General features: G+C 32.3%; 1 protein-coding gene across 3 annotated transcripts in view; it reads right to left on the bottom strand.

Annotated features, from left to right (window-relative positions):
• NCAM2 (neural cell adhesion molecule 2) overlaps positions 1–18,022 on the bottom strand; it is a 491,886-nt gene that overhangs the window by 101,079 nt on the left and 372,785 nt on the right. For all 3 annotated transcript variants that reach the window (XM_082460389.1, XM_082460390.1, XM_082460391.1), the window contains exons 10-11: positions 13,634–13,821; positions 9,149–9,245 (exon numbers count right to left, since the gene is read on the bottom strand). In XM_082460389.1, coding sequence (XP_082316515.1) covers positions 9,149–9,245; positions 13,634–13,821 — 285 coding nt within the window. The remainder of the gene's footprint in view (positions 1–9,148; positions 9,246–13,633; positions 13,822–18,022) is intronic.

Below are 18,022 nucleotides of genomic sequence, written 5' to 3'. Positions count from 1 at the left end.
GACTTAAAGGATAAGAAAACAACTCATGAAACTGCTATGAAGAGAACACTGTAAGTACAAAGATGAAATGTGCCTTGAGGGTTTAAAGAAGGGGGGCAGTCTGTGGAGAGCAGGATGACCAAGGTGTGGGGAAAGGAGATGGAGTTCAGAGAAGGCCACTGGGGGTGGGGTGAAGAGAAACCCTGTGCAGCATGATAGGTCTTTATAATCACTATGGCTTCATCTCTGAACAAAATAGGAAGCCACTGGAATGCCTTCAGCAGAAGAGAATTATGCACTAATTACTTAACTATTTGTTTAATAATAAGAAGCCCTCGTGATCTTTTATTTAGGCTATACTCCAGGGGGGGCATAAGCCAAATGGGAAAGCCAGTTTAGGACTTTATGCAAAAATATACATTAAAAGCAAAACCAAACCAAACCAACAAAAACAACTAGAGTATAGAATATAGAAATTTCATGAGAATAGTAAGACCCTGTAAACACCTTGTTGGTAAAAGAGTCAATAAGACTTGCTGAAGTGTTGGGTGTATGGTCTGAGTAAACAAGTTGATTAACGATGACTGTGAGTCTCTTGACCTGAACAACTGGAGACAGTTGCCACTTACTGAGATAGGAAAGAATGCCAAAGGAAGATATGTAGAGGTGAATACAGATTTGCTTTTGATATCTGGACATTTGGAGATTTGCATTGCCTCTAGAACATCTTTGTGGAGAGGGAATTAAGCTTGATATAAAAGTATAGAATTCAGGGAAAATATCCAAGCTGACGACATATTTTGGAGTTTTAGAGTATAGGTGGTATTTAAATCATAAAAATTAGAATAACAAAGGTGTGAGTGTAGATAAAATAAAAAGAGACCACCAAACTGAAGTACAGTGATTTTTAAAGTTCAGAGAAATATGGAACTACTAGGAAAGAAGACCAAAAAGAGCCTGATGAGGAAGAAGAAAAACCAGGAAAGCATGGTGACATGACTGCTATGTTGTGGGTTAGGGAGATGACTCAAGGAGAAAGACACACTCGATTGTGTAATCTGCTGCTAGATGAAGAAGCATGAGGATTGATAATTGACTGCTGATCGAGCATGAGAAGGTCAATGGATACCTTGATAATAGTAGGTTTTACAGAGCAGTGGAGGTAAAACAAAGACTGAAAGTGTTTGTGACAGAATGAGAGGAAAGTAATTAGGTGCAGCAAATATAGTCAATTATTTTGTGAACTTTATTAACAGAAATGATGCAGAAGTGGAGAAATGATACAGTAGCCAGAAGGATTCATAAGGTCACAATAATTTTATTTAAGACAGAAGGAATTATTTTCCACTCTAGAATAGAAAGAAAGAAAGAAAGAAAGAAAGAAAGAAAGAAAGAAAGAAAGAAAGAAAGAAAGAAAGAAAGAAAGGAAGGAAGGAAGGAAGGAAGGAAGGAAGGAAGGAAGGAAGGAAGGAAGGAAGGAAGGAAGAAAGGGACTTTCCTGGTGGTGCAGTGGTTAAGAATCTGCCTGCAAACGCAGGGGACATGGGTTTGAGTCCTGAACCGGGAAGATCCCACATGCTGCGGATCAAGTAAGCCTGTGCACCACAACTACTGAGCGTGCACTCTAGAGCCCGTGAGCCACAACTACTGAGCCCATGAGCCACAACTACTGAGCCCATGTGCCTAGAGCCCGTGCTCTGCAACAAGAGAAACCACTGCGATGGGAAGCCTTTGCACTGCAACACAGAGTAGCCCCTGCTCGCCGTAACTAGAGAAATCCCGTGTGCAGCTACGAAGACCCAACACAGTCAAAGATAGATAGATAGATAGATAGATAAATAAATAAATAAATTTATTTAAAAAAAAGAAAGAAAGGGAGGGAGGGAGAAAAAACAAAGAGAAAAACAGAAAAGAAAAGAAAAAAAAGGCTTATTTTTTTTATATTGACATTCATCAGACCAAAAGAAAAGCAATCCATTTCCCTAATTTTATATATATATTTTATATATATACTCTCTCTCTCTCTCTCTCTCTCTCTCTCTCTATATATATATATATATATATATATATATATATACACACACATACATTTATATATTAGGCTTTTTAGAAAGATAGAAATAGAAACATAGAAATCAAGATAGTTGTTTCATGATAAGTGGATCATGTTGCTTTATGACTAAAAACTCCAAACTTCCCTTGCTGTATATATGATGTAACAGAATGTAAGCATGATGAATGTTTTTAAGGAGATCCATAATTTGCTTTCTTACTGGCTTTCTATTCATATCACCACCACTGACCCACCCACAGGATATGCCATCCAGTCCTCCATTAAATGCTCATGCCTTTTCCCATCTTGATTCTTTCCATCTTTCTACTACTTCTTCATTGGATCTGTTTCTACTCCTTCAGATTCAGTTCAAAAGTTGATACCTGTTTGAAGCTTTCCCCAAGAATTAAAATCATAATTTCATTTTGTGTTCCCAGGCATTTGATTCACACTTCTATTGCAACTCATATCTTTTATACTATAACTTACTTGTGAAAATCAGTTGCTAAGTATTATTCATCTTCAGATTCCCAAGATCTAAACCAGTGCTTAGCACCTACCAGAATCACACTTTATGTATGCTGAGTGAGTAGATTAATAAGTCATTCAGAATTGATACAAGCATGGATCCCTAAAAATAATATCTAGTTATATTAGTTTAATTTTTTCAGAGGAGTATGGGCATGAGGAAATTACAAGGATGTCATAAATAGTTTTTGAAGACAAATAAAAGCTTGCCTTACAATATAGGAAAAAAAGAGAAAGATGTAGATTTTCCAGGCTAGATCATAAAACTGATCATGTAGGAGAAATCTAGTTTTATATTCAGTTGAAGAAAGTGTGTTTTCAAGTGAACTACTTTTAACCTGCTTTCAAGTTTTACAGAACAAGGGTCTGGATAAAATGCTGTCCAGGTACAAGGGCAAGTAGATTGACTATAATTCCATATCTACAGAATTCTGTTCAATTGATCCAGTTTAACCTGTAAGATGGTCTCTATTCACAAAAATGACTTGTATAGGCTTACCCACGACCTAGGTGAAAATACAGACAACTGCTTCATGATATTTGTGAATTAGATCAATCTGAGAAAGAGAGCAAAAATATTGGATTTGACAGGGTCTCAGTAGATTAAAATGATGAGCTCAAATGGGCATGATGAAATTTAATAGGGGTAAGTACAGAGTCCTGAACTGAGGTTAAAAAAAGAAATCAATTGTGAAACATAGCACAGGGGACCTCACTTAATAGCAGTTTGTGTGAAAAAAGATGTAGGAAAAAACACTGGAAGGAAAAATGTGGCAAAATCAAATGAAATTTTGTATTATTTAATAAAATACAGTGTTCAGAATAAACAAGGTCATTATCCCATTTTCAGATTTTACTGTGCATTCATCTGTGATGTCCAGATCTGGGTATTATATCTAAAGAGACATCAACAATATGGATTATTGTTTATAGTTTATTTCTTATACCCATAAGAAAAGTGACAAATATAAACTATAATTTGGCTATAATAGTAAGTCACTAACACTTGTCGAGCACACACCGTGTGCTAGTGCTTTGGCTGCATTTCCTCACTTAGTCCTCGCAATGGTCTTCTCAGGTAGATCTTGGAGAGGCTGCTGTGGCATGCTGAAACCCCCTTCAGGTCCAAGTCTCCCTTTCCCCAGTGCTGGAAGTGTTAACTGCTGACAGCTTACAGCAGAGTCCCTCCCCTGAAACTGCCCAGGAGAAGGTAACTTGATCAGAAAAGGGTGTCTATTAATGAAGCAAAGGTGAGATCTCCATATTAAGGTTTAATATGAAAAGTTTACAGTTAAAAACTAAGTATAGCAATGATGAAATGAATTAACAAAGTTAAGAAAATTATGCATAAAATCATTTGATGGGGCTGAAAAGATAAAGTCTTTCAGGAAAAGCTCTTTAAAATACACATGTACATATACAGAATGGCTTGTCAAATTATGATCTATTGGAAGTAGAAAACTATAAAGAAGAAATGATAATTGTTAACTATATGGTTGCAATTTCATTTATCCTTATGTGTTCTACATTTTTAATTTGCTCCAAGATAGGCATTTAAATAAAAAAAAAACAAAGTATGCTTCCTAGCTAGAAAGTCACCAGGAGGTACATTTTAAAAAATTTCATGATGAAATCCTTAAAAAAAATCTCCTTCTGTCTCAGTCTCTAATTTTATTTTTATTTGGCATGTTGATAAACATTAACCTAACAAAATTAGTTATCAATCACATGTGAAAAATGTTGTGTTTCCCATAAAATTATAGAAAAAAAGTATTTCATTTTTCTGAAGATGAGAACTAGACCAAAGAGGACTGGACCAATCTTTGCCCATGAATATGAAGCCAGAGTTTAATAGAAGGGTTTCTGTGATTTAATCAAAGCACAGTGAAATATCTCTTATTTTAAAAAAATCATTCTAGAAATGAACAATCGTAGGTTCCTTGGTATTACTTTTGTGAAAATGTAAAAACAAAGATGGGGTTAAAGAATAGGACTTGACCCATTAAGGTCATACGTAGGAAACGGTACCATAAAAAGGAATGTTGCCCTCTGGAGCACTTTGATCTAGCCAATATTTTAGTCTACTCATTATTTAAATTGTTATAATGATAGATATAACAACAAATGTGTTTACATATTTTTTCCTAATTTGTGAATGCAACTTTCTTCTATAAAATAGGTATAAATATCTCGTGTAATTCATTGAACTACTATGACAATTATGAAGATGAGTACTCATGATTCAATTTAGCTAATCATTTCTATCTCTTCTTACTATAACTTTATATAGCTGTTCTTTCCCAACAGAGATAATGGCAAAATAAATGGGAGGCATGGAGGTGAAATATCCAGCTCATGAATATGAGTGGCATCCATATGCCTATTTCTATACCCTGTTATATTTTCACTGTTACTGAAGACTGTATCTCCATTGTTAAGAACAATGCTATGCTATCATCATACTTATTAAGAGATTTAAAAGAAATGTCTAAATAAATTGCTATATTTTAGAGTGAAAATTATACCTGAATATTTTAAAACATTAGTAGTATGTGAATAAATGATTATTTAATATGAAAAATGCTCTTCTTAATAATTTAAAGCAACTTACAGGATCATATATCAAAGTATGTATGCACACATGCAAAAGATGTGGCTATTTATTAAGATAGTCACCTGTGTTCACAAGTTATGTTGCTTTTCTAAAGCGGCTCTATCTTATGCATATTTGTTTATTGGCCTTAGTTTCTTTCCTTTTTATTCTTTATCCTTTTAAAATAAATGTATATTTATAGAAAATTTGCAAGAATAGTGCATGGAACTTTTCTTTTTAATCTGAACTATTTAAAGTAAGTTGACATGATGCTAGCTTTAGCATTTATTTTCTGCAACATAACAACCTCCCACATAAGATCTATGAAATAATTAAATGCCATCTAATCCAAAGACCACAACCAAATTTTACCCTTATTCCAATAATGTCCTTTATAACAAAAGGATGTATGCATGGAATTTATTTGTTATGTGTCTTTTCCTCAATCATTCCTTGCTTTTCATGGCTTTGACACTTTGAAGGCTAGTTATTTTGTAGATGGTACCTCTTGGATTTGTCTTATATTTGGATTTGTCTTATATTTCCTCACACTAGATTCTGATTATTCATTTTTGGCAAGAATATCACAGCTGTTATTCTGTGTTCTTCCCATTGCCTCTTTTTGATAGTATGCAAGTTTAATTTTCTCATTGCTAATGATATTAACTTTGATCACTTAATCAAAATGGGATCTGCTAGTTTTGTCAACTGTAAAGTTACTATTTTTCCCTTTGTAACTAACTAATAATTTGGGAGTAGGTACTTTAAGACATATTGATTTTTTTCTCATCTAACTCTCACAACCTCTTTAGCAACCATTGATGTTCCTCGGCTGAATTAATGTATATTCTGATGTTTGTTAAAGTTGGATAATGGATGTTTTTAACATACAGCCATCCTTTTAAAAAAAAAATCCTTTCTTTATGGCTCAACACATTATTCCAGGCTTATCTTGTACTTCCCTGCCCCACTCCTAGAATCAGCCAATTTTACAAACAGCCCTGGTTACTCCCAGTGACGAAGGGTACTTAGAAACCAAGATCTGTCTGCCAAGTGTGCTCTTTTGTTATTGGGATGTTGTAGCTCCCAAATCATCTCAGTGTGTAGAATTTGCTCAGAAATTGTTTTCTAAATCACATTCCTGGCAAAGGAAGCTCCTTGTAGAAGTGGCTGAACACACACACACACACACACACACACACACACACACCACCTTCACTTCTTTTCTCTATCCATCTATGTACATAAGACCAGAGTACTCCCAATAACCAATCATCAGCCCAGGATCATTCTAATTTTTGCCTTTTCCCTATCTCTTCTCCAAAGGTGAAATAACTATATTAGCTATATTAGCCATACTAACCCTACCAACTTTGCAGAAATGAATCATCCATCACTGCCCCCACTCCTTCATTTAAAACCCTCCTTACTCTGATCAGGTTCTAATCCTCCTCTCTGGGCTGCTGTTTCTGTTTTAAAACAGGCACATCCTTTTCACACAGCCTGGGCTCCAACACTGAACCACTGAAGACCCCTAACTCCATTCACTCCTTTCAGGGTCTAGCACCTTATGCCAGGCTGCTGTGCCCTAACCCATCCATATACAAATGCCTACTTTGCTCAGAGGTAGGATTTAATTATCCAGGAGGGAAAAAAGGAAGGAAAGAAGGAAGAAAGGAGGGAAGAAAAAAATATTTTTGATGTAAAATAATTTAAAATGTAACTTTTCCTTTTTTCACTGAATATGTAGTACAAAATTTCATGCTAAATTTTGCCTGTTTTAATTTATTGCTCTTTGGGAACAAAGTAATATGGTACAGTGTAAAATAACATAAGTCAAATGAGCTTGACCTTTTACTAGGTCAAATAGGCCAATGACATATTGAATGGTGGTATTAACATATATTTTGAAATATTTAAATTTCTATATAATGTTTCTCATAATATTTCATTTAAAATCACATTATACTTTTAGTGTTTGAATTCTGTAGGAAAGACTAAATTTTATAAGCATTAAATAAAGGAGTCTCCTCAAAGGAATCATATTCATAAATATTGATATTTAAAGGTATGTTTCCCACCTAAGATACAGTGTCTAATTCATTTTTATATCTTCATAACAATTTCAGTTGAATATATCTTTTCTGAAACAAAGTTTTAGCCTGTATTAGTCACAAGATTTTGGAATATGAGGACAATTGCAGTATTTGAGAAATATTTCCAACAACATAATAACTCTTATCCTGAATGAACATTTTCTGTTTTTTATTATAGTGGGAAAGAGGGAAACTCACTAATTTCATGTCTTCATTAGAAGGATATGTATAAAATATATTTTTTAATGAAAAATATTACTGTAAGTAATGTGAGATATGAAGGTACACAGACATTAGTATTTCCTTGAATTTAATAAGATTGTTTAAATCTCAACAGTATAATGTTCTATTTTTCATATTTTCTTAGAATTATGAACTCTCAAAAACTGAAAAAAATGTTTGGTCATTTATCAAGTTTTACCTTATAGAAAACTGGGTCATATATATTGCCTCGTAAAAAAAGACAATATATAACAGTACATCAGTATTAATATAATTATACATAAATATATATAGTAATATAATAATCATATGTCTAGTTATTATTTATAAAAAGTTCATACAAATTACAAGAACATTGCCTAATTTACTAAGGCTTGGAATTAATATGAGTAGTGAATTCTTCTCACCATTACAGTTGATACTTCAATTTATTGTCAATGAATTTGATGTGATTTAACATGTTTCATTTTCCTAGAACTTAATTTGCTTGTATTATGGTTTATTCAGATGCCTAAATGTGTAGAGTCTACTTCCAATGACTTTCACTGAGATTAGTTTTCTAATGACTTCCTGGCAGACAGTGCACAGTGGTTTATTTCCTTCCTTATTTCATCCCTTCAGCCTCCTTTCCCTTCTAACTTTACCTCTCATCTTAACTTTTTCCTTCTTGTTTCCTTCCCTAAAACCGTTTCACACAATCCTTCTCTCCCTTTCCCCCCAGTGTAGTAAAATAAAACTTGAATTGGAGTATAGCAGGTTTTACAGTTGCACAATAATTTGATTATTATTAGCTTTGTAAACTTTTAAATTTCCCTTTTGATCTTTACAACTAATGATTTATTTTGAGATATATTTACAAATCAAAAGAAATAAATATCATTCATAACAATATAAAAGAATAGTTACATATTTGAACTCTGAAAAAGTTTTAAAATATTTTCATGGAAGTTATTTATTCTATCAAAACATAAGATTACAGTAATTTTCTGATATTTCTTGACCTGGACTTAGAAGACAATAGATCACATTTTTGCATCATCTGAACTTTGCAAAGCATAAAAATGTATATTTCCAGATTCCTAATCAGTCTTGTAAAACATAATGGCAAATTCTATAACTATATGTGCTTGTATATACTCACATAAATATAAATAAAAACATATCAGGGTTTCTAGTTAAAGTAAATTTTAATCTACATGATATTATTTTTATATCTTTAAGCTTTAAGGGAAGAACTGGAATGCCTTTATATATACAAAATGAAACATTTCAGCAAGTTACATAACTCTAAATTTTCTATTTAGCTTAAACATAAGGTTACTATTTGTTCTTTCAAATTTAGAATTTTAAAATAGATTAATTTCATTTTCTCTAAAGATATCTTTTGTTTTTATTTTTTGACAAGATTCTTACTTTACATGAAATGTAATTTGATGTCTTAAGACATACGTTTCCTACTTCTTTCATAGATGTGTCATATATAAAGTTGGGGGAATTAGAATCAGGGTTAAAATTAATCTTGAAGTCCTCACTATATATCAGATACAACTGTTCTAAATTTTTAAGCACCAGTTCTTTGTTTCTAATAATAACCTGTATCAGGATTATCAAAATGTAAATGTTATTTACTTCCAGAAATATTTTATGAATTCTCAGAAATTACTGTGCTATACTTACCAGCCAAAGCAAGAATATATTCTTGAAATCTTGTTCCTATACGGTTAGTGGCTGTGCAATTATATCGTCCAAAGTCATTGTCAGATGTAGGTGCAATCTAAAATAAGTATAATAATAAAAATTTCACAATTTTAAAATAATATCACAGAAATTTTAAAATAGCCTCTAGTATGCCTTACCATCTTTACACATATTCAATTATTCACAACTGCCTGCCGTAACTCTTTTTTCTGTCCTTTTAAGATGTAATCCATGTATCTGTACTACCCATAGGCCCAGGTAAATTATAGTTAGTCTAACAATTTATTAAGTAAATGCCACTATTTTGTTACATATATTGAATAGAAAAATCATTAATTACAAATGAAAGTTCAGAAAGTAGTACACAGTTTGAAAAATATGTATTCTGTAACTGCTGCAGACCTGACTTTGAAAATAGGAATCTTGTACCAAAAGCGTTGTTAACTCTTTGTTTTCTAGGTTGTAGCCTAAGAACAGGCAGATTTAAAGTTAAGAAAGGCTCAAAATATGTCAGCTTTCTCTTCCTCTTATGACTTTATTGAACATAAAATACTAACAAAAGATGAGGACCCATTTAAAAGGAAACTCTTTCCAGGAAGGCATTTTGCAAGGAAATATTGCCCTTGTGTAGCAATTCCTGTAGATAGGCACATTATCTTGATATCTAATAACAGTATCTTGCCTCCATTTCTGTTCAATTCCTATAATTCTCTTTCAGTTTAGGTGGAAAATAGCTGACCTCAGTCCTTACACATTTGAAATCCATAATTAAGTTAACATTCTGGGATTCTATTGCTGAATGGTGGGACCAACCCTGTAATTATAATGTACCGAAATTCTGAAGTATCAATTCAGAAAAGAGATTTGATGATAGTAAAGATATAATTTTCAATCCCAGTTACTATTATTAAGAGAGAATATGCTTACAACAAGAGTTGCTGTTAATTTCAAGTCTGTCCCCAAAGGGGGAAATGGTTTTGTGTTAATGGGAGGCTATTAACTAAAAGTGCAATTTTGAGGTCCATTGAAGATGATAATTCTGAAAGAGTACAAAAAAGCTGTGTCATTCATCTTCTAGTCAGCTGTCCATCTAGGAATAGATCATACGTGTAAGGACTAGAGGCTTTAACAGCTCTTATATAAGTACTTCTAAGTGACTAAAATATTCATTTTTCATACATTCAGGTTTTAATAAATTAGGTTAATTTAACTCTAAAATAATTTTACTACTGAGAAAGGAATTTGACCAAAAAAATGTCTTTCTTCTACAGGCATATGAGAAAGACATTTGTATACCCCATAGGGAAGAATGTGTACTGAATCAATGCAACGCAAAGACAGGAAGGCCGTGACAAAGAATCCTGACTATTGCACAGCTCCTCAAGATTAATGAAGTAACTTAAATATACCTATTTTAACTGGAGTAAAACTTTAAAAAGCTCAATTCAGTTGTTTTTCTGTTCCTGGGAGTTTGCCTATCAAAAGATAAAAGCTTTATAATTCTATCTGAAATAATTTCTTTATCGTGTTTTATGATTAAAAAATACAGAAAATACCCCTAGTAGCACAGACTATTAAGAGCACACAGATCTAGACAACTGGGCCAAATCATGTGCCCTGCAGTATATTTGGTGTATTCTAGGAAAACAGTAAAGTCCAATAGGGGTTGTACACCCAATCCCAGCACGGTGAAATAACAGATAATTTTATCAAAATAATATACAACAAAGATACATAATATATATTTATTTTAAATATTTAAATGTTTAAAATATGCAATTTATTATTGATATTTATCTAATAAGTGCTAGAAACATCTACTTATGATACCACTTCTTCATATTTTAATATGCAGTCAAAATAATTCAAGTTTACTTCAGATGCTGGGCTTTGATAGAATGTAACAGAATAACAAATGTGGTTTTGAACACCAAAATATAAACTGAGAGTACAATGTTAATAAAGGAGTTTGCAAGTCTTTTTCCTAAACCTCCAAAAACTTGATTTCCTCTTTCTGTATATTCCATGGTGAGAAAATCATTTATTTAACAGTTTGCATCTTTACTCAGGGCAAGGAACAATACAGATGATCCAGAGCAGAATATTATTCCAATCAACCTATTAGAAACCTCCTGCATCAAATTTTGTTCATATATTGAAAACTTGTCCTCTTACCTCAGGGGAGTGCCTAGGCAAAACAAATGAACAAATTTGGATGTCCTTTAGAAATGCATTTATTGGCAATAACCCAAAGGATTTATAGAATGTTTTGTTACTTTCAAAAATCATAAATTAAAAAATGAATATATGTATTTAATCAAAGAAAAAGGAAGAAGTTTAAAAATTAATTCAAGAAATCTATTATTGACCAATTTGTTATTAATTGTAAAATTGATTTTTTTATAGTTTTTATATGTTCTTAAGAATTAGCAATTATGTCACTACTATAATAATTACTAAATAAAAATAATTATAATGTACTATCCTAAGGAAATATGTATGGTACTAATTCAAAATTAGTAATGATTATTATTGCTTTTTATTGTTGTTATTGTTATTTTGCTTTATTTTGTCTTTAAGTTATGCTAGTTACTCATCTGTATTATTTATTCAGGATTTAAATTTAATTTATGAAAATAGTATACACATAACAAGTTTACACTCAAGGTCAACGCTTTAACAAACATTACTTGGCTATGTATAAACAAAAATTGCTTAGTTTTTACTTTGGGGTGGGGAGAAATGCCATTTAGGCAGAAGATTAAATGACATGAAAGCTTTATATGAGTAAAATATTTAAATGTCGATTTATAAATGTTGCTGACACTGATTACAGAGAATTATGAGCTATTTCAGAAACTGAAAAGTGGCAAGATGAAGCAAAGCTGAAATTACAGATCAGTCTGTCATTTAAACATGAACTTAAATCTACCTGTTATGGACTGAATCATGTCCCTCCACAAAATTCAAATGTTGAAACCCTAATCTCTAAAGTGACTGTATTTGGAGATAGGGTCTTTAAGAAGGTAATTAAGGTTAAACGAGATCACAGGAGTGGGTCCTGGTGTCCTTATAAGAAGAAAAGTCACCAGAGCTCGCTCTCTCTTTCTCTGCATCCCCAGAGGAAAGGTCATGTGAGTACACAGTGAGAGGGCACCATCTGCAAACCAAGGAGATACGTTTCAACAGAAACCAACCCTTCTGGCACCTTGATATTGGACTTCTAGCTTCCAGAAATTTGTGGAAAAATTGTTTCTGTTTTTTAAGCCACCCAGTCTGTGGTATTTTGTTATGGCAGCCCTAGTACACTAATACAGTGACCCAAACTGAAGTTAAACCTAACCTCAGTTTTCTGCTATGGTTAAATATCTAAAATTTCAATTGAATCTGGCCAAAGTCTTTGTGACATTGAGCTCCCTGTCAATTTGCCAATAGTTCTTCTAATACAGATGCCAAAAAACAAACAAACCAAAAAAAAAAAACAGTTTAAATTGAAATAGATTTAGACAAAGTGGCTTAATTACCAAACAGTCAGTCAGCTATCCAAACATTTGGGGGAAGTGATAGCTAAATCATTGTATCAACTAAATGTTACACTAAGTCCATTTTTTGGGTGGAAGTGTTAATATGGCACCAATGTGAATACCTTTAAGTTAATGCGGTATGGATCTCAAATGTTATTCTAAAACATGCATCTTTAAAATTTATGTATATTGAATTAGTAGAGAAAATGTAGCATCTTTTTAGCTAAAAAGGTTGTTTGAGGAAGATTCCTAATTGTTATGAAAACATCATAAATTGGGAGGCTTGACGATCATTGTCACAGACTTATATAAACTTTGGAAATTGATATACACACACATAATCTGCAATTATTAAATTAAAGGTATTGTATTCAAACAGAACTTAGAGGCCAGACACTTGGCAGTATACAAACAATTATCTACAATCTTAATATAAAATAATAAAATAAAATGAGGCAATGAACAAGTAAATCTGGTTTATTTAGGAACGTGTAAATATGTAGTCAGTAGATAGCATTTATATATACCAGTCTAAGGAGCAGGAAGGTGTAACCACAGACTCAATGTCCAGTAGCAACACTGAAATTAAACATTTGGCCCTCAATAACTGACAAATTACTCATTCTTTCTCCCTATTTTTTTCCTGATATAATTGTGGTTTTTTTCCAAAAATAGATTCATTAAGAATAATGGCTTTTGCTATATACCCATATTACTATATAAGTAGTGAAACATTAACCATTAATGAGCCATGATCCAAATGCATAAAATTTCCCTTAAGTAAGTAAACATGAAATATATACAACAGGGTATATGTATATTATAGGATAGAAATATATCTTATATAATATATTAAGATACTAAGATATTTAAACATGTTCTAAAATAGTAGATAACTGCTAAAATAATACAATTTGTTGATATGTACATGAAGACTTACCTCTAATATTATTTTTCTCCCTGCACTATATGTCTTTAAATTAGTGGTGTTTTTAGCTGGCAAGACTAATTTCTCTCTTCTCCAATGGACTGATGCTGGTGGATTAGATTTCACATCACAGCTTATATTGATTGGATTTCCTTCCCAGGAGTAATAAATTGTTTGGTTTGATATGAACTTGGGAGCATCTGTAAAGCAATATAATATAACATTACAGACCTTTTATTTAAGAGAGTCATTTAATTAGTATAAACAATAGTAATCATTACTGACTACAAAAAGAAGCCACAGCAATTCTAATTTCGTATATTTAATACGTGATGTCAGAAATAATGAAAATATATCATTTGACTGTTTCATCAAATCATTTTAATAGTAATATAAAAATATTCAAAGTCAGCCAATTATTAAAATATGAAATATTAACATTCAGAGTTGTTTGCTTTTAATAATCTGACAAAAATTTCCATGAAGTAAATTAATGGCTCTCTACATATGTGAAATATATTTCTGAAGCAACTCATATTATAAAGTGAGAGTTTAGGATAAAACAAAATCTGTGGTCTTGTGTCATTTTTTTAACTTTGTCCTAGTCATATAATTTCTTCTATAAAATATTTTAAGGCAGATATAAAATCTAAATTGAAATGGTAATATCACAACTAAACAACAAATATTTTCCTGAAATGTCATTTCCAGTTTTTAATAACCAGGTATGTTTAATTTAATCAACAAAAGTTAATTTGAATATTAATCAGTTTCTATAATGCTGTGTCAATTGTCAGGCCCCTACACCAGACCTCTGTAATGATAGGTAAGAGAAAATAGAAAATACATTATAAATGCATTATATCATCTTATTGAAGAAACCTAATTTTGAAGACACAGACATGGTTTTTAGTCTTGTTCCATTCAAGAACTATGACATAGCCCAAATGCCAATCAACCATAACTTCTTTGAGTCTCAATATCTTGACTGTATAATTGAGAGGATTCATTTTACAAATTTCTACATAAAAACATACTCTTAAATTAAGTGGTAGCTAAAACGTTGCTGGTATTTATACTGATTATTGTTGCTACTAATATTAACTATTTAGAACTTAATATCCCTCATAAGTTATCAATTTCAAACTGCCTAAATTAAACCTTTTGTTTTACTACCCAAATTACTTAAAGATGATCTTCTCCCAATTTTGTTATATCAACAGATTATATATCAGATATGTAATATAAGAATTATAATCTCCAGTACAAATGCACAGATAATTATTTAAATATTCTTGTCCTATACATGTTTTACTGTATGTTTTCAATGCCAATCTCACATAGAAGTATGAAATGTTTATTGAATGCTTTCTATGTGACAGTAAGCTTACACATTTTATTTCATTTAATCTTTTTCATGACTTTGTGAAGAAAGTGTTACTTTGTCATAAGCATGAGGGAGCCGGAGTAAGAGCTATCAAGCTTATTCTAGTACAAAGTTGTAGGCGTGGTATGTGAATCTGGGGCAATGTTAACTAGGGTCCATTGAATTTCCATTCAACCCAGGAATATTATAATATTCACTACTAGCAATGTGTTGGTGATGCGGACTTTATCATACATTATTGAGGAGAATATATTTGGGACAATTCCTCTGTAACACAAAAGCCTTAAAAAAAACTTTGTAATCTTGATTCTGCAAACTAGTCTTACATATCTCTCCAGAGAAATAAGTAGAAATATTATCAAATGTTAATATAAAGGACTTTTAGCACATTGTTATTTTAATAACAAAATCTCAAAACAACTTAATGTCCCACAAAAGAGGATCAGATAAATAGTGACACATATTCACACTTAAGTGTGCTAATGTTACACAGATGTATCTGCTTATGGTTTTCCCTTAGCTGCAATGTGTCTGTCCTTCCCTTTACCTGGCTGTCTTCAAAACTAAGCTCCACGCTAACTTAACACAGCCTTTCCACAACCTTCAATTGTGGGTTAGTTCCCTTACTTTGTGTTCCCACAGATCCTATGCTCTCCCTCAGCGTGGTCATAGAAATTGGAATGATCTATTGATATATGACTGTTCCTCCACCAAATGATCTGAATCTTATGGGTTTAACAGATAAAGAAGATATGGTATATTGGGGTGGGGACCCTGCCAGCTCCAACACCACCCTTGCCTCGAGTCATTTAACCCGGCTTTTAGCATTTTAAAGAGGTCCCCTCAGGAGTTCTCGCCGCTGACTGATGGCCCCGTCCCCACCCGGAACCTCCTGGTGAGACTGTAACTAGTGATGTTTGTACAACCAAAGACTCTATTTTGTGCTTTAAGGAGAATAAAATTGACTATGTTTAAAAAAAAAAAAGAAGATATGTTATTGAGATATATATGTACATATATATATATATGTATATATATATAATGAAATATAACTCAGCCATAAAAAAATGAAATCTTGCCATTTGTGACAACATGTATGAACCTAGAGGGTATTATGCTAAGTGAAATAAGTCAGACAGAAAAAGACAAGTACCATATGACTTCACTTACATGTGAAATCTGAGAAACAAAACAAATAAACAAACATAACAAAACAGAAACAGACTCATAGATACAGAGAACAAATTTTCAGTTGCCATGGGGAAGGAGATTAAGAGGAACAAACTTCAAGTTATAAAATGAATAAGTCTCAAGAATGTAATGTGTGTATGGATGGCCTGAGGAATATAGACAGTAGTAATAATCTAGTAGTAATTTTTATGGTGATAATTAGACTTATCCTGGTGATCATCTCCTGATGTATAAAAATATCAAATCACCATTTGTACAGCTGAAACTAATGAAATATTGTAAGTCAATTATACTTTAATAAAATAAGATTTGTCTTGGTCACAATTATATACCTGATGGCTTACACAATGTAAGATGCTTACTTGGTTCTCTAAAACTGTACATCAAATTTACCGGATATTAAACAGTCAGTTAATTTTTAACTCAGTGGTTCAGTTAAATTGAACAGAAGGTATTTTCAAGGAGAAAAGGAAAGAAAAAACTTTTTCAAGACCTGGGAAGATTAAGTGAAAAATCTAAGAATGTATAACTAATTAGGGTGCAACCGTAAGAGAAGCCAAACTTCCCGATATTCAAAGTCAAAAGTTAAGCTATATCTATATCCATTTCTAGCTCTAGCTCTATCTATAAAATATTTTATTACTGCTTAATCTATATGAACTATAACCGCTTTAGCATTATAATATTCTAGAGAGAGGTTTATAAATAATGTATTTGCATGTAATATATATAGCTCAATATGAAAATCACACACATTAATGTAACTATTAACACCTGACTCATAGTCTACTCTATCCGCAATATAGCATCTGTGTGTATGCGTATTATATTATTATAATTTAACCATAAACTTAGGGCATAATTTGGCTTTTCTGTAAAAGCAAGCAATTGCCACTAATTGCTTGCTTGATGATCTCAGTGGGGATTTAATTTGGAATTACTGACGCTGCATGCAAACGTGCTACAGGCAAAACATGCTATACTGAAAGCCACATTTAAAAATGTATTTGAGGTGTGAGGCAGGAAAATACTGATAACTCCTCTCTAAATAAAACAGAAACAAAATTCCTGTACATTGTATGCTTTGTAAATATCAAACCAGTAGCAAGGCAGCCATAGTCACTGGCACAAGGTTGGCATGTTAATGAAATCGAACAATTGATATTGGGCCACTTTTTGGAAAAGGATGTGCCTCTGGCAGAGGCAACACGTGAAGACTTCAGGCTAAACAAATGTAGCCGGATCTCGTGTTGGTAAACCCAAAATTTTAATTTTCAGAAAATTAGGCCTTTTCAGAAGAGTAAGTCTTTCACATCATGAGAGGCTTGAAATGTTGTACGGAGGAAATACATTTTGGCAGTTAAAAAGAAAAACAAAAAGCCTAGAGGAAGGAAGAGGAATATGCCATGAGTAGAACTGTGGAAAGACCAGAATTGATGAGATATATATATGCAGATAGGAAGATAGGCATAGACAAAGTTTCACCTTGAAGTTGCATTCTTTGCATTCTTTGTCTAGGTTTTGTGCCCTGTATTCTATGCATTGGGAAAATTAATTCCTGACTACATGAACTATAAAGTTATGGAAACATCTCTTAAGGTACTATATGTCCCCTCAATCATATTAACTTCCAAATTAAAATATTTTACAAATTATAATGAATATAAATAACTTTATTGGAAGAACAAATTTTTTATCTGAGCAGAGTCGAGAAGAAAAATAAGAGAAACCTGAAAAGTGACAAAATCCAAATATGCCATTCAAGCTCCTTAATGTCTATGTCCATGGCCTGCTTTTAGCAAGAATCCTATTAGGCCAGTTTA

This window comes from Balaenoptera physalus (genome assembly GCF_965194825.1).
Source record: "Balaenoptera physalus genome assembly, chromosome: 4".
Lineage (NCBI taxonomy): Eukaryota > Metazoa > Chordata > Mammalia > Artiodactyla > Balaenopteridae > Balaenoptera > Balaenoptera physalus.
The sequence above is the reverse complement of the archived record's forward strand: the minus strand, read 5'-3'. Positions and strand labels throughout refer to the sequence as shown.